Source organism: Cetorhinus maximus, chromosome 13, assembly GCF_964194155.1.
Source record: "Cetorhinus maximus chromosome 13, sCetMax3.hap1.1, whole genome shotgun sequence".
NCBI classification, from domain to species: Eukaryota; Metazoa; Chordata; class Chondrichthyes; order Lamniformes; family Cetorhinidae; genus Cetorhinus; species Cetorhinus maximus.
The window spans coordinates 103,885,648-103,903,920 of NC_135891.1; the positions used below are offsets into that span (position 1 = coordinate 103,885,648).

The 18,273-nt window shown below is 47.2% G+C and overlaps 1 protein-coding gene across 3 annotated transcripts in view; it reads left to right on the forward strand.

Moving 5' to 3' along the window:
• Positions 1-18,273, forward strand: part of LOC144688911 (rho GTPase-activating protein 45-like) — a 207,432-nt gene that overhangs the window by 137,604 nt on the left and 51,555 nt on the right. For all 3 annotated transcript variants that reach the window (XM_078555938.1, XM_078555936.1, XM_078555937.1), the window contains exons 4-5: positions 7,739-7,823; positions 15,354-15,426. In XM_078555938.1, coding sequence (XP_078412064.1) covers positions 7,739-7,823; positions 15,354-15,426 — 158 coding nt within the window. The remainder of the gene's footprint in view (positions 1-7,738; positions 7,824-15,353; positions 15,427-18,273) is intronic.

Consider the following 18,273-nt stretch of genomic DNA (forward strand, 5'->3'; position numbering starts at 1 on the left):
TGTGCAAGGTACCCTGGCAGCTCCCATGACGCTTATATCCTGAGACACTCCCAGGTACAGAGGCTCTTCAGTGCTCCAGCCCGACTGGATGGATGGCTGCTGGGTGACAAGGGCTAACTGTTGAAAAGGTAGCTTATGATGCCTCTCCACCATCCAAGAACAGAGAGGCAGAGCAGCATTATAATAGGAGTCATGCCTTCACAAGGGCAGTGGTAGAGAGGACCATAGCTCTTCTCGAGATGCGCTTCCGATGCCTGAACTGTTCAGGGGGAGCACTACAATAACCCCCAGAGTGGGTGTCACTGATAGTGGTTGCATGCTGCGCTCTCCACAATCTGGCACTGGCAAGGGGGGACCCACTGGAGGAAGAGGATCTTGACACAGCTCCACAGGCCACAGAGGATGAATCCAGTACTGAGTCAAAAGAGGAGCACGGTGAGGAGAACGTTGAGGGTGTGGAGGCAGACCACTGTAACCTGCAGGGAGGCAGGGACATCAGGGACACCTTGATCCAACGCTCCTTCAGCTAGGCTGCCAAAGATCTGCTTCCACCTCATGCCAGGGCTGCTGCCTCCATCCTGATGTCTGAAATGACCCTTTCATTTGAACCCAAAGTCCACTCAGTGCCTGTGCAATAAAGTTTAGAGTCACTCACGTCCAGCATTACATACTGGCGTACCCTGCACCAAAAAAAATACAAAGGTCAAGCATACTCAGGTCATTACGACAAAAAACAAAACTTATCTTATTTTCACAATCCAAACAAACTAACATTACCTTCTCTGGTCTTCATTCCCCGACCAGTAAACATAAACAAAACATTACACAACAGAAGATCACCCGTGACCAGACCCTCTTGTGTTCATGGTGTCTTAAACTTACCTTTGCGAGTGCTACGTCTTGGTGCTCCCCCCTCGCTGGCAGCAGCCGGCTGCCTCTGCTGTCCTGTTGGCCTTGATGACCTTGGTGGTTGTCCTCCAGCTGTGCTGGCCCTGACAGTGGAGGGAGCGGTCAGTGCCACGCCTGGCATCTCCCCAGTCGCCGCAGCCTCATCAGCTGCCATGGTCACTGGCAGAGGGGCGGAGGAGCTGCTGTCATCACCCAGAGCGCCCCGAGAGGAGCTCCCAAATACAACAGGCAGCTCGTGCGCCAGCATGAGGTTGCTCTGGACCTCCCTGCTCACCATAGATGGACAGGCACCGAGCTGGGATAGTGGATGCCTCATCCATCTCCCACGCTGGCACTGACCACCTGAAGTCAGTGCCTGTATGAGGGCTTGCCGGTCTGAGCGCAACCCCAGGAACCCCTGATTCTGTCCCTGGAGGTGCCTCTCCATGAGAGTCGTCACTCTCTCAATGGAGGAGGCAGTGCGCTCAGCCATGAGGGTCACCGCAGTGCACATGCTCTGCATGGACTCTTCCACAACAGAGACTATGGCACGCATACCCTCATGGATCTCCACCACATGCTGCTGGACCTCCAGCGTCTGCCGCCTAATGGATGACCCCAGAGGCTCATCATCTGCCTTCGACTGAGCATTGTTCTGGTTTCCAGCAGTCCTCCGCTTGCCCAGGGCCCTGGGCACTCTGCCTCCACCTGCACCTCAAGTGAGTGTGAAGTGCCCTCACCAATGTGCTCCAACATTCTAGCCGAGGATCTAACACCCACCGAGGTGTTGGTATCTACACTGGTGCCTGGCGCAGAGAGCGGGTGTGACGCAGGTGCATGTGAAGCCCGGCGGTCCTCTGGCGTCAGGGGTGGTTCTTCGGGGTCCTACGATTGAGTGCGCGCTGGTTAGTCTTAAGGGAGAACAACAACATGTCATTAGTTTAAGTCATCACACTGTCACTGTGCATACCAGGCACCCTGGTGAGACAATGGAGATCTGCATCCTGGTCCCATCGTCTTTCAAGAATCAATAGGGAATCCGATTTTGAGGCTCCCATCAATGATAAGACTGCAGAAGAATGTTTTCACCATCGGAGACTCTGACCTCTGCGCACTGCACTCTAACCTTGGCCTGACACCCCAGCCTCTCCGCGGCCAGTTGACCGAAGTGCTGGTGCCTCTCCAGCTCCAAGGTGTCCTGCTCGAATATGGATAGGATTAGGAAGTTTGGGGGGGACCTCCACTTGTCCACAACTTTTCAATGTTGTTATGGGTCATCCTCTCCTGAAAGGACAGGGGAACATTGATTAGTCCACTCTCTACCTGCAGCATCATTGCAGCCTGGCCAACCCTACCTGAGAAACAGCTTGCAGGGCACACCTGATTCGTGACCCTCGAGCAGCAAGGCACTCAGTCTAAGCAGCCAGGGCTCACCCCCCCTTGACCAGCTCCGGTGTCATTGACAGTTGGCACTCAGACTCTAACGCCCCTGAGCTCCATGGGGGGGATGGCCAGACCTTAACACTTCAACACACTGATCCATGCCAACACGATACCCTTCCCGAGCACAGCAGGTCGTTAAACCTTTTGCGGCACTGCACCCATGTATGCTGCACAACGTTATGGCTGCTGACCTGCACTGCCACCTCCTCCCAAGCTCTTTTTCAGGTATGGAGGCCTCCTCCTTCCATCTCTGGGGACAAGGGTGTCCCTCCTGGCAGCCACCTCCTCCAGGAGGACCGCGAGACATTCATCGAAAAACCGGGGGCTGAGTGCCCGCCCAACCTGCCCTCCCGCCTGGCGTCTCCAGCCGCACTTGAGGCCATAACTTCAGTGTTCACAACGCCAATGATATGTTCTTCCCTGGCAGCCTTCAAGAAGCTGCCTGGGCTGTTTTTTAACCGGCCACCGGGTCACCATTGGACCCAGCGGCCAACAGGCCCCCGCCCCCGCTCACCCCTTCCCAACCATTGGGGAGGATGGGTTTCATGATGGGCAGGCCGTAATTGGTCAACCACTGTGAAACCTGCGGCCGTTTCCTGACTGGTTGTGGACCCGCTGATCACACCCGCCCACCAAGGGTAAAATTCAGGCCAAAGCTTCTTTTACCTTGATTACTGCCCAGCACAGAATCCATTGCTTCAGTTGGATATAAGAACACGTCCATCCCACAGCAAGTCCCAGTCACTCATTTTCCCAGTTGACCCTTGCTGACCAACATTGGCTCCATGTACCCCAGCACTGCCAGTTTAAGATTCTCACCTCCCAATTTGAAATCCTTCATTGACCTTGCCCCTCCCAATCTCTGCAACCCCCTCCAGCTTTAAAACTGTCCGCAGAACTCTCCAACTCTGCCCTCTTGTCCATTCCCCGCTTCTTTGCCTCATCCTTAGTGGGGGGCGCATTCAGTTGTCTAGACAACATGCTCTGAACTGCTCTCCCTAAGCCCCTCATCTTTCCACCTCCCTCTCCCTCCATTTAGCACCCTCCTGAAAAATCCACCTTTTTGTGCAAATGTTTGCCTTTGTTAGTATCTCCTTTGGCTTGCTGTCCATTTTTGACCGGTTATGGAGTGTTTTGTTTTAGAACTTCTTTCTACATTAAAGGCAGTGTATAAATACAGGTTTGTTGCGCTGCTGGTACATGCTGCCACATGACCAGGCACATGTTAAAACTGTTAGTTTTAACAATTTTTATTTTTTTGGTCGAAATCTCATCCCGCCCGTGGATGAGGTTTTGCGAAAAATGCAAAGGCCGCTTGGCCTATTCGCCCGCCCGCCAACGGGCAAGGAAACATTCAATTTAAGTAATTAATCGATGGATTTAACAACCCTCTTAATTGTCAGTGGGCACGCTGCGAAATACCACACGAGTACGCAATGATGTCGGGACGCTCGCCTGACGTCATCGCGCACTATTTATCTCCTATTCAGGTCGGGCAAGCACCTGCCCGAAGAGAGAGAAATTCTGTCCATGAATAGTTGTGGTACCTCAACTAATCCTCACTGAGGAACAGTGTATATTCTACAGCCATGCATTAGTCTAATTGTAGGCACAGCTTCAACATGCAGGGGTGAATTTTCCCATTGGGGGCGCGAGGCAGGTACCGGATTTGTTTCCAGGTCCCAGTCCCACCATGGGGGTTACTGACCTGGGGTTTTCTCACAGGCATGGAGACAAGTTCCCTGCGTGGTTAATGGAGATGGGTGGGCTCTCACAGCTCAAAGACCCATCGGAGGTCTTCCCGCTTGAGGAGAACAGCAGGCTGAAGTAAAGGGTCAGTAACTGAGAGGGCGCTTCAACATTTAGTCCTCTAGTCAACCTTTGAAAAAAAAAGCAGAAAAGGCAGCAGCCCCCACTGTGCTGATGGGGATTGGGGAGGGAGGGGGCAGGGAGGCCGGGTAATCCCTCTATAAGGTAACCTTTGTCTGCGCCCACACCCAGGCAGGTGAGGAGGGTCTGCAGGAGCACTGGCCAGCTACTGGGTGCCTGCCTCCAGGTAGTTAAACTGTCGCCCGTCATGTCTGGAAACTGGGGACCAATTGGAAGCTCCCAGTCAACCTCCTTGCTGTGCCCTTCACAAGTCTCATAATGAGTCTAGTTGACTATACACTGGGTCCCGAAGCCGTGAAAATTGCCTGCATTGGGAACAGGGTCAGGCATACTGGTGTTTTCAGGCCCTGTCCACCTCCATTCCAATACTCAGAGGGATACAGAAATTCTTCCCCGCAGGGTTAGTCCAGAATGAACCCAGTTTCTACTCCGCCCTGAAACCAGTTCACCAGTGAAAAGCCGTGTATGTCCTACCCAACTGAATTATACAGACGTGAAAACCTTCTTCCAACTGTGCTGGTGCCACAGTTTCGGGGTCTAATCTGACACTGGAGGGAATCTTTAGGTGCTTTCCTCTGCATGAGACACACACTGATGCTGCGCTGACCCTGAAGCAAAGATCTCACACAGCCAGTTCCAGGGAAAATGGATAAGTACCGAGATTCACATCAATGCCTGGCCTCCCAGGATAATGACCTCCTCCGGGAGCTTTGTCAGTCGGCTTTGCGTCGGCCTCAGCTTCCCTGAACCCAGCAGCACAAGCGGAATAAAAGAACACCTCTCGATCCATTCACGTGTTGCCTAGACAGCTGGAATCTCCAATCACACATTCAAACTTTGGTAGATTTTTGTTCGGCCAGGGTTATGGAGCTGACATGGGTGGATGGAGTTGAGGTGCAGAGCAGCCATTGTTGACTGGAATGGAAGAACAGGCTAGAGGGGTTGAACGGCCTAATCCTGTTCCCATTCGCAATCCGGAAAGCCTGCAGCCTGCATTGTAAGCACCAGGATCTGGAATTCCCTGGCAAACCATCCTGAAGAACATTTTCAACAAAACAAGGAGATTGCTTAATTGAATAAACATACGAGTTAGGAGCGGGAGTAAGGCCTCTCAGCCCTTTGAGCCTGCTTCACCATTCAATAAGATTATGGCCGATCTGACTGTAAGTTCCCACCTACCCTCAATAACCCTTCACCCCCTTGCTTATCAAGAATCTATCTACCTCTGCGTTGAAAATATTCAAAGACTCTGCTTCCATTGCCTTTTGAGGAAGGAAGTCCCAAAGACTACCCTCTGAGAGAAAACATTTCCTCCCATCCCTGTCTTAAATGGGCATCCCCTTATTTTTAAACAGCGATCCCTAGTTCTACCAACTATTAAAATGAAGCTTATTTGGAGGTTCCAGCAGCATTAGATTCAGCTTCACTGCTGTCTGCTTTTCCTGTGTGTGATTTGAGGTTAATTATTCAACAGAGAACCAGCCCATGGTGTGAAAGCTTTCCCTGGGTTTACAATCAGTGACCAGCACCCAATGTGTAGCCTTGGAACAAGCCCGATTTAACACAGGAGGGAGAAGGTTACAGGGTGGAACCTGATAATTCGAAGGGAGACGAGAGGCCTTCAGGCCCCTCTGGGGATCTCAGTTTCAGAGACAGGATTGATGATGAGTTTACTGCGCTGATCTCAGTGTCTAACTGTGTGGAAATATCATGTGGTCAGACATATCCAAACACGCCTCACCAGATTCGTTATAGAGGATTTTTGAAGTCATTGCCAGTTAGCAAAATTGAGAATGGTGGCATAGTTACACAGATACCTTGAGGATTTTGGCCACCAAAATTCTGTGGGGGGAAGGGGGGGTTTGGGGGGTGAGACGGAGTTCCGTTACTCTTGTGTTGTAGCCCCAGTAGGAGACCAGCAGAATGACACCACCTCAACCCCACCACCACCCCCCCAGCCCCACCTTTCCACCTCCCCCCTCCCCCCCACCACAGGCAGTTCAGGGCCAGTTTCATTTTATCTTTTTAAAAACACAAAAATGTTAGATACATTAATCCTGGGAGGAACGTTTTAGGTTCCAGGACCTCTTGCAATACGGGTCACTCTCCGATGCAGACCCCAGTAAACCTATCCCACTAGCCTAGCCGACACTGTTGCCTGTGCAGTGTGCACGTTGGTAACTATGGTCATCAGCCTGGGATGCTTCATCATTTGTGCCAATTCAATCTGCAGGTTAACTCAACACATTGCATCAAGATTCTCATTTCATTCCAGCGGATTTCCACAAGACAATGGCCCTCACCCTTCAAATAAAAATACCCTGAAAATTAATAGGATTAGGCAAATAAAAGAGGGAAATGAGGAGAATTACCTTCTAGTCGAAGTACTCGGCCACAGATAGGGGAAGCTCTCAGGTGTAATCCTCAATCTGTGTTTAATTAACTGAATTTGGAATAAGTATAAAGGGGTTGTTAAAACTCCCCCAGCTAATAAACAATCTATCATTCACTGGTCTGATGGTGTCAACAGATTTCTTTGGAGCCAATGTAACAGCCTTTTCTGAATAGAGGTGTGTAAAGTCCACAGAGGCTGAAGGACTGACCTCTTTCCTTGTTGCGATGATTCCCTAATCCAACTCTTTTGCAGCAGTGTTGGGTTTAGCAACAGCAGTTCTGCTGATTTGTAAACGGGTTAAAACTGCACAGACTCATTGAATTTAGGATCCTTTCTTGTTTGGAGTTAGGGGGAAGTGATCCCATCATCCTGAGTTGGATTAAAACCCGGTCCGGAGAGGGGTGATAGTTTGACGTTCTAACTCGGTAATGGCTCTCCCAACAGTTTAGATTCACATTTTATCATGTTTTTCATTTTGCTTTTTTATATTCTTTCATGGGATGTGGATGTTGATGGCAAGGCCAGCGTTTGTTGTCCATCCCTAATTGCCCTTGAACTGAGTTGGTTTGCTAGGCCATCTCAGAGGGCAGTTAAGAGTCGACCACATTGCTGTGGGTCTGGAGTCACATGTAGGCCAGACCGGGTAAGGACGGCAGATTTCCCTCCCTAAAGGACACTAGTGAGACAGGTGGATTTTTACAACAATCAATGATAGTTTCATGGCCACCGTCACTGAGACTAGCTTCATATTCCAGATTTATTAATTTAATTTAAAATATAGCAGCTACCATGGCGGGATTTGAACCTGTGTCCCCAGAGCTAGTCCAGTGATATTACCATCACACCACCATCTCCCCCACCACCTAATGGATATTTGTTGTGCTTTCTTTAAATGAACGTTCCTTCCAGATATGTTTGGAGCAAATAGCTTCTTGAAATTTTTGAAAACGTAATTAATATTGAAACGCGGCCTTTCATTGCTCACTTGTGACATCATCATCGTGATGCACAGGTAGACTGTTCACTCGCTGTCCCCAAACTGGCACCGTCAACAGAACTGTTAACATTTTTTTTTAACTGAGAAGCTGCGTCCATTAAAACATTTGCCTCTTCTTCCCACAGGTTTCCATTATGAAGCTAACAATGAGAATGATAAAAAGGAGTTTGAGAAGGCAATTGAGACAATGGCAGTGGCATTTAGCAGCAAGTAAGTAAATCACTGATCGGCAAAAGTCAAGGAAGAGTCAACAGCAAGAGAATAACACATCTACTGTAAAGAGGCGGAATGGAGTCATGAAGCAATAAAAATCAAATCTTTTACGATTATTAAGGCTTCACTGCTTAAACCCTAAGATTGTGTGACTCCTTCATGCCAGCATTTTTCAAAACCAATTGCAGAATAGTTGTGGAGTGACAGTGAGCCAAGCCTGTCTATGTTGGGCATCCTGTACTCCCACTGTCAGCAATATCCTGATTGCAAAGTACCTGGGAGTGAGCTTGAGGTACAGAGGGAATGTGTAGGAGGCAGGCGGGTCTGGGGAAACAGACCGGACTCAGTGCATTTCAAGGAGGAGGGAGGCTGTGGTGTAATGGCGTAGTGGTATTGTCACTGGTAATCCAGAGACCCAGGGTAAGCCTCTAGGGACCCAGGTTTGAATCCAACCACAGCAGATGGTGGAATTTGAATTCAATAAAAATCTGGAATTAAAAGTCTGATGATGACCATCAAACCATTGTCAATTGTTGTAAAAACCCATCTGGTTCATTAATGCCCTTTAGGGAAGGAAATCTGCTGTTCTCTCCTGCTTCCTGTAAGGACTCCAACCCATTCTGTCAATTCCTTCGCCTCCATCGCATCTGTTCTGATGATGCCACTTTCCAAAACAGTTCCTATGACATGTCTTCCTTCTTCCTTAACCGAGGTTTTCCACCCATGGTGGTTGACAGGGCCCTCAACCGTGTCCGGCCCATCTCCCACGCATCCGCCCTCCCACCTTCCTCTCCCTCCCAGAACCATGATAGGATCCCCCTTGTCCTCACTTATCACCCCACCAGCCTCCGCATTCAAAGGATCATCCTCCGCCATTTCCGCCAACTCTAGCATAATGCCACCACCAAACACATCCTCCCTTCACCTCCCCTGTCGGCATTCCGTAGGGACCGTCCCTTTTGGGACACCCTGGTCCACTCCTCCATCACCCCCTACACCTCAACCCCCTCCCACAGCACCTTCCCATGCAACCGCAGAAGGTGCAACACCTGCCCCTTTACTTCCCCTCTTCTCACCGTCCAAGGGCCCAAACACTCCTTTCAAGTGAAGCAGCATTTCACTTGCACTTCCCTCAATTTAGTCTACTGCATTCGTTGCTCCCAATGCGGTTTCCTCTACATTGGAGAGACCAAACGCAGACTGGGTGACCGCTTTGCGGAACACCTTCGGTCTGTCCACAAGCATGACCCAGACCTTCCTGTCACTTGCCATTTCAACACACCACCCTGCTCTCATGCCCACATGTCCATCCTTGGCTTGCTGCATTGTTCTAGTGAAGCTCAACGCAAACTGGAGGAACAGCACCTCATCTTCCAACTAGGCACTTTACAGCCTTCCGGACTTAACATTGAGTTCAACAACTTCAGACCATGAACTCTCTCCTCCATCCCCACCCCCTTTTTGATCCCCTTTTTTCTAATAATTATTATATATTTTTTAATATATATTTTTTTCTTTTCCCACCTATTTCTATTATTATTTTTAAAATTTACTTCCTTCCATTGTTTTACCTCCACCTTTTAGCCTATTTCGATCCCTTCTCCCCACCCTACCACCACTAGGGCTATCTGTCACTTGCTCATCCTGATTTCTACCCTCAATGTCACCATTAGCATATCCTCTAGCTAATATCACCACTGTCAACACCCCTTTGATCTTTTGTTTATGACATCTTTGGCAATCTCCCCTTTGTCTCCACCAATCACTGGCCCTCTATCCAGCTCCACCAGTCCCATCCCCCTTAAACAGCTTATATTTCACCACATTTCTATTTCTCTTTAGTTCTGATGAAGAGTCATACAGACTTGAAACGTTAACTCTGTATTCCTCTCCACAGATGCTGTCAGACCTGCTGAGTTTTTCCAGCTATTTTTGTTTTTGTTTCAGATTTCCAGCATCCGCAGTATTTTGCTTTTAATCTGCCATTCTCAGCTGGTCTGACCTACATGTGACTCCAGACCCACAGTAATGTGGTTGACTCTAAAATGGCGTCGCGAGCAACTCAGTTGTATCTGACTGCTAAAATGTCAATAAAAAGGAATAGCACTGTGGGTGTACCTACACCATAGGGACCTGCAGCGGTTCAAGAAAGCAGCTCAGCACCACCTTCTCAAGGGCAATTAGGGATGGGAAATAAATGCCCACACCCTGTAAGTGTATATATAAAAAAAAAGCAAGATGAGTTGTGAAAGATGCACACAGAGTTAAATTATGTGGAAACCACCTTTACTCATACAGTGGTTTGAATGTGGAACTTGCTCTCAGTATATGGGACGAATAGTGCAATGCCTCTTAAGGGAAATTTATATCAGCATATGACAGAGAAATTAATGGAAGGGTATCCGGACAAGATTAGATGAAGTAGAGTGGGGGAGCGTAGACCTGTTGGACCAAATGGCCTGTTTCTCTGCTTTGAACTCTGTAGAACCCACATCCTTTATTTTGTTTTGTTTCTGCTTTTGGTTTTGCATTCTGATTGGTTACTGCTAGCCACATGACCAGTAATACCATCTGCTCAGCATCAACCAATCAGAGGAAAAGAAGGATACCATGTGAGTACACTCATGTATTCATTAAAAGGAAACAAAACTTTTATGTATTTAGATTTTTGCTCGTGGAATTTGTAAGTCTAAATGATATTGCAAATGTTTCTTCTGTAATTTTTTAATGTCAATATCCAGAACTACTTTATATTGTATCGAGGGCACACAGGATCTGTTGTCCACACTTTGTACTTGAGGCCAATACCTGTGGTTTGTGGAATCCCTCTGTTTAGATATCGAAGCAGCTCCACTGAAATGGGAGCTATTTGGAGAATTGCTGGGTGTGGTTGCAGCCCAGTAACAAGTCAATCTTATTTACCTTTTCTTTTCCATTGGATTCCACCAATGTCAGCCTGGTGCTACCTGCATGCTTTACTATTCTTGCCATTTCAGTTCTGCAGGTTAATTAAGCTCATTACCTCAAGGTTCCGAATTATATTTTTTTATTGTTCTTCCATGGGATGTGGGCGTTGCTGGCTAGGTGGCATTTTTATTGCCCATCTCTAATTGCCCATGAAAAGGTGGTGGTGAGCCGCCTTCTTGAACCGTTGCTGTACATGTGGTGTAGGTACACCCACAGTGCTGTTTGGGAGTGAGTGCCAGGATTTTGACCCAGCGACAGTTAAAGGAACAGTGGTAGAGGATGGTGTGTGGCTTGGAGGGGAACTTTCAGGTGGTGGTGTTCCCATGCATCTGCTGCCCTCGTCCTTCTAGCTGGTAGAGGTTGCGGGTTTTGAAGGTGCTGTTGAAGGAGCCTTTGTGAGTTGCTGCAGTGCATCTTGAGGAAGGCACATACTGCTGCCACTGTGCGTTGGTGGTGCACAGAATGGATGTTGGAGGTATTGAATGGGGTGCCAATCAAGCGGGCTGCTTTGTCCTGGATGGTGTCGGGCTTCTTGTGTGTTGATGGAGTTACACTCATCCAGGCAAATGGAGAGTATTCCATCACACTTCTGATTTGTGCCTTGTAGATGGTGGACAGGCTGTGGGGAGTCAAGAGGTGAGTTACTTGCTGCAGAATTCCCAGCCTCTGACCTGCTCTTGTAGCCACAGTATTTATATGGCTGTTTCCACACACCAATTGCACTTACTATTTAAATAAAAATATGCAGAGAATCAAACAGGAGTAAGCAGAAGAAAGGTAAACCAGGGGAAGTACTTTTTGGTCAAAGGGAGGTGAATGTTAATGCAAAAGTATGGATTTGTTCTACTACCAGGTCCATCTGCAATCAGGCAAGAGGTAGGCCTGCCAGGTTTTGCTTTTGCTGTTCGGAGTGGGTAAGCCCCATTGACACTTACAGGGTTAGCCTAATTAAGACAAAGGCCGCATGCTCCCAGGCCATATTGAACATGGCGTTGAGCTCACCAGTTTGGTGAGAGGTGGTAAATCACTCAGCAACCACGCTTAAAAGGTTGCTGGGAGGGGGCTGAAATCATTTAAAGGCAAGTGACCACAGATGAGAACGTGCTTTTTATTGAGTTTTACAATGTATATTTCAGTCTCTTTGACAAGGTGATTTGGAGCAGAGAAATGGGTGGCCTGTGGAAGCAGGAAGTCGAGTTTATTGGCAAGTAATGGAGTTACAGAGGACTCGAAACCCCTGCTCTGTAACACCTGAGACGGTGCATCAATGGGAGCTGCCAAACAATTTCTAAAGGAGGCAGACTTCCGAATAAATTCACATTCCCTTTATTGCTTGTAGGAGTTGCAACATCATCCCATCAATTAGCTTCACGTTATTGCCCTGGAGCACTGAGCTCCTCAGTAAGTTCCACCCCAGTATTAGGAAGAATGACCTACTCTAAGACAGCAGATTGACCTGATAGAATCGTAAGGTCCAATTTTAACTCATTCCAAACCTCTTCACTTTTGAGTTAAACTCATGTCCATTGAGGTTTGAGCACAGAGGAAGGCCATTCTGAGAAGCTGATTTTCTTCTCATCCGCTCTCTATTCAAATCCCATTTTCATGCCCTTTCCCCGTTCTAATGGGTATGTTTCTCTTTCAACTGATTATCTCATTCCTTTTTAAACGTGATTGAATTGGATTCGGTTTTAATCATCACTGAAGGCGAAGCTTTCATGGTGTGAAAAAGTTGATACTAACTGATAATTCCTAATCGTTCCTAAGAGCTTCAAATCCACTTTACAGCTCATTCAGACATACTTACTTCACCTTTATCACACGGGTGCATCTAGAACCCATGTTTCAGTCCAGATGGTTTCAAATTTGGTTTATTTGCATCTCTAGATTGGACTAACGAATGGGCAGCTGAGAGAAGTACGCTTACAACATGCTGGAGATGTATGTGTTTGGGTGTGAGGACAGAATAAAGGACAGCTATGGTGGCTCACTGTTCATTGGGGAATGGTCACTCGGGATGTCCTAGAGAGCTCTCTATTACTGTTCATAATATAGTACACTACTGATATGGGGAGAAGGGTGGAAGTGAAGATGATTTATTTACACATAAATTCGCCCTGTAATGGGCAATTAATGGTGAATGAGTTCCTTTTTAAAAAGCGAACAAAGAGAGAATAATGCCTCTTTAAGTCATAAAAATGATCAGAATTAAATTCTATAGAATATTTGGCAGTGGAGGCAGTTTTAGAGCTTTATTGCACTGCATCATAGAATCTTGATACCGATCAACGATTCAATTATGAGAAATATCACTGCTGAGTCTAATTCTGTCCCGGCCTCTTGTCCATACATGTGCAATTCCATCAGAGGCCACTGTATAGCACTCAGAGGAGTCGCTGGGTCAAAACCCTGGAACTCCCTCCCTAACAGCACTATGGGTGTACCTACACCACAGTGACCTGCAGCAGTTCAAGAAGGCAGCTCACCACCACCTTCTCAAGGACAATTAGGGATGGGCAATAAATGCCGGCCCAGCCAGTGATGCCCACATTCCGTGAATGAATTTTTTAAAATTGTTCACTTGTGTGATAGGGTAAAATGGGTCAATTGATAAAAATGGGCAGAAATGTAAAACAGGCTGCTGCTTTTCTATTGCCTGTATTATATTATCACAAAAAGTTGCCCCCCAGGTGTGGAAACCTTGGCTGCCTTTTCCCCCTTCTTAGCCAAGAAGAACAGAAGGCGATTATCATACCTCTCCTTGTTGCCCCGGGAGACCAGTTAACTCCATACGGACAGGAGAGCAGGTCTGAGGTCATTTTGATTTTGAGCCTCCCAAATGGAAAGTTAGCCTGTGGACTATCTTGACAGTTAGAGCAGTCTGTTACGTTGGCCTGGATTTTCATCCATTGAGGCAGGTAGAGGGTAGCGGGAGTCAGGAAAATTCCTTGCTTGCCCTGCCTGCCTTGGGAGAAAGTGCCAACAATGACGGGATTTTCATTGTGGGGGGGATGGGTGCAGGCTGCATTCAGGCCAGCCAATCTGGGAAAAAGTTCAGAGGCAGCTACAGGGGCTGCCAGGTGCAGGGCGGGCTATTCAAAAGTCCTGCCTTGGTGCTGTGGGACTTTATCCCAGTTAAAATAAAAATAGGCCCTCCAGCCTTCCCCCCCCCCTTCAAACCTCCTCATCCCCCATACACTCCCCATGCGTCCCATGCCCCTCACCCATCTCCTATGGTTTCTCAGGCCCTCCATCCCAAGCCATGCCCCCACAAACAATCCCTATAGCACCCCCGCCCCCAATGCCAAGCTGTGGTACTTCCATGCCCATTTCAGAAGCTCAGGTGTTTTAGTACTCTAATGGATGTCAGGGCTCTCAGCCAAGAATACATAATGAGGCTTAGCTGAGAGCCCAGAAATCCATTAGCCTGTTGAAACACCTGAGCCTCAGAGAAAACATTGATTGACAGTTCTGACTCTGATCTCTCCATCAATTTCACAATGTCTATTTACACAAGTTAAAGAGGTTTCAAGTGCTTTCAGTTTCTGCTAATGAAACTTTAAAGGATATGGATGATTGACACTTTTATTGGATTGTCATATGAATTATAGTTTTTTTAAAAAGCTTTTTTACACATCTAATGCCACCTTGAATGTTCATTGCTTCTCTACAGTGTATAGTGGGTGAATGGGCATGGAAGTGCCATGTCTTGGCATGGGGGCATAGGGGTTATTTGGGGGGGCGTACCTTGGCATAGGGACATGAGATCCATGGGGTTTGTTTGGGGGGCATACCTTGGCATAGGAGACATGAGGAGGAACCTTTGAACTTACCTTTCAATGGGTCCGTCATCCAGACTATGGTTCACGACACCTTTGAGGGGCTGTGAACCCTGACTCATTGAAATGCTGACCCGGCTCCATGAAAATTGTGGAGGACTAGGACATGCCTGTCTCCAATATGGAGTCTGCCAGGTCAGGAGTGCAGGGTGTGGGCTAGCCCGCATACTTAAAAGACTCTTCTGAAAATTGGAAACCCCTGGAATGGGATCGGGAATCCCAGAATCAGGACCCACCTGGCATTTTTAAAGGCTCCTGAGTCTTCCTGGCTTGGCAAAAATCCAGGCCGTTGTTACTGTTGTCTGTGTGACTGCTGGAGTGAGTGAACACTCGCCTGTGGCCTTAGCTTTGAAGGCAGTGGTGTGTTTCAACATGGAGCCCCAGAGACCCTGTACCACAATGGTGAAATATTGAATCAAGTTGCTATGAAGAGAGATCACCTTTTCTGGGAGAGGTGCTGAGTGAAGGGCAGGCTCATCAAAATGGGGAGGAAAGATTCAGAAAGTGAGCTGGCCTGAGCTGTTCTTGTTTATCTTCTTGTAACTGGGTATAAAGCAGCGTTTATGGGTCTGGGAGATACGTGTCCGCTTGATATTCTGGCCGGAGTCTTGTTGAAGGGAAGTGAATCTAACAATGAGTAGGAGGAGTTTTTTTTTAAGCAAATAGAAATGTATAGGTTGAGTTTTTTTGGTTGCTATAATCATTATTTCCTCTTTGGCAGTGTCTCGGAATTCCTCATGGGAGAGGTGGACAGCAGCACTTTGTTATCATTACCACCAACAGATAAATGCAGGGTGAGTTCATGGAATGAGCCAGTGTACTGCAAAGACCTTTGCGTGTACGTGCTAACCACATATGAAAGGTTCTTTGTCTAATTTTCATAAATTAATTTCTGGACAAGCTTTGTAAACTGTGGCCCTTGCGGCCTTTATTTTTGCTGAAGAGTCTTGAATCACCCGAATGGTAAGCGACCTCTCTGAAGATGGCATTCAGCTTTAATCAGATCGATCTAATCTGAGTGCCATCTCCCAAGGTTTATACATACAGATGTTGTACATTAAAGGGATTTACTTCTGATGCATTGTCTTTAGTTTCCAAGCTCAGTGACCTTCTAATGTCCCTGTGCAAATTTTTTAATGTCCACGAAGTAATTAAATAACAACATGATTTATCTGGGAACGTCTGGGTGAATGCAGGGTCACATTTTACAAAGAAAATCAGTTCTTACTTTGACAGAACTGTTACCTTTTTTAATTTTGTTCCTGGTGTGGTGGGATTGTCCTGTGAGGAGAGATTGAGGAGACTGGGCCTGTATTCTCCAGAGTTTAGAAGAATGAGAGGTGATCTTATTGAAACATATGAAATTCTTACAGGGCTTGGCAGGTTAGATGCAGGAAGGATGTTTCCGCTGGCTGGGGTGGGGTCTAGAACCAGGGTCACGGTCTCAGAAGAAGGGGTAGCCATTTAGGAGTAAGATGAGGAAGAATTTCTTCATTCAGGGGGTGGTGAATCTCTGGAATCCTCTACCCCAGAGGGTTGTGGAGGCTCAAGCATCGACTATGTTCAGGACATAAATTTCTAAATATTAAAGGTATCAAAGGATATGGGGATAGTGCAGGAAAATGATATTGAGGAGATCAGCCATGACCTAGTTGGATGGCGGAACAGGCCTGAGGGGCCAAATGGCCTACTCCTGCTCCTAAGTTCATGTTCATATGTAATACATATTGCTGGTGAAATGTAATTTTATCTTCCTTTGCTTCATACGGTTAATTATTGTCAAATAATGATAACTCACAAGGATGGAAACTAAATTAGGCCCCAATTAAATCACCAAGCCAATATTGACCCTGAGGCCATGTCACCATGGCAAGACAATAGCAGATGCATTTCAGATGTTTATACTAGCCTGGTGCAAATCCTGTTACTTGGCCAAGGTAAGATCCAGCGATAAGAGTTGGGGGTTTCTGTTCAGGATTATGCTTGGAAAGAACAACTTCACATCTTCTACAGCTAAGGTTACAAACCCTCCAGGTTTGGCCTAGAGGCTCCAGGAATTGAAGATCAAACTCCTGGACATTGCTGTGTACAATCCTGGAGAAAAATCATCGGGACATTGAAAAAGATTTTATTTTTGTCATTTTATTTGAATATTTCTCTTTACCAGATATAAAATTGAAAATGGGGGTAAAACAGCCTGCTTGGCTGACAGTCAAGCATCGTCCAATTCAGCAATGAGTCTTTTTGCGTTCCAATTGGCGGAGGAAGGCAGTACATCACTAGGTTGGATGTGTTGGCCAACTAATGGCAAGTGCGTGAGGGCAAGTCATGTGCTGAAACCTCCGGAATTAGATTTAATCCCATCTGGAAACCCTATCGACAGCTGAACATCCGCTTTGTAATATGAAATTCTCTTCATGGCCTATTTATCCATGCTGCACCCACCACCCCTATACAGTCCCCATCTTCCCAATCCCCTGACTCTGACCTCTTATGCACCTCCCACCTGGCCCACATTCTGGAATTCACTCCTGCCCTCTATATCTCTCCCTTTAAGTCCACTCTTAAAACCAACCCCTTTGTCCAAGCTTTTCATTACCCCACCTAATATCTCGTTCCTTGGTTCCACACCCCATTTCTTTGATTCTGCCTCCGTGAAACACCTAGAGATGTTTGTGTTATGTTCAAGGATGTCATACAAACACCTGCTCTTGTTGAATTCACATTTTATCCACTGGAAATGTGAATTTTCACGTGCAGTGTAAAAGGGCTTTTAAAAGCAATGATGTTGCAGATTAGCTGAAGCTATATTGGTAGCAAATGATTACATTTACTCTTCCCATGGCACTGTGCCTGCAAATGTGCCATTAGCTTTAAGTGCTGAAATACGACTCTGATTTTAACTCTGGGTGGGACCTGAGACTGGCAAACTGTCCTGACCCAGCTGTCTGAGGCTCAGGAGACTAACTCCTGCATGGCTCCCCTGGTCAGCTTCCCCACTGGAAACTGGCAGCAAGTGGCAACTGGTCGGCAGGCAGGAGGTACCATGTCAGGCGCAGGACGCTGCCACTGGGGACTGAAGGAACTGTCCTCATCACTTGGGCGAGTGGCTCCGGGGTGGTGGTGGGGGAGGGTTGTGGGACAGGATATAAAGACTTGCCTTCTTGGGGCTCTTCCAGCTCCAACTCCTCTCCCTGCGAGATTAGCCTGGCAGTAAAGCCCAAATATTTTGTCACAAGTCACATGCTCGGGATGAGTGGTAAAGTCATTGTCAATTCACAGAGTTGGACTTATTCTTAAGTAGCGAGACAGAAGCACCCACTGGCACACAGTTGCAGTTGGGGATGTTGGTTCCCTTGGTCCGAGGGTGGAGGGACAAAATACAGGCGCCAATGTCAAATGGTTGAGGCAGGGACACAAGGAGTAGGATGTTTGACACCTGTGTGTCTGAAGAAATCATTGGAGATTGCTTTGAGATTTGAGGCAGTCGAGTGGCAACAACATTATCACATTACACACCAATCGTTTTACAGCCCTGTCAAAAATATATTTTCATTTTGAATGATGTTCCTGCCCTTCTCATGTTGAATGTGACCCCGTAATGTTTCCAAAAGCCTGAGTGTTTTCAGTAAGTTAGAAAT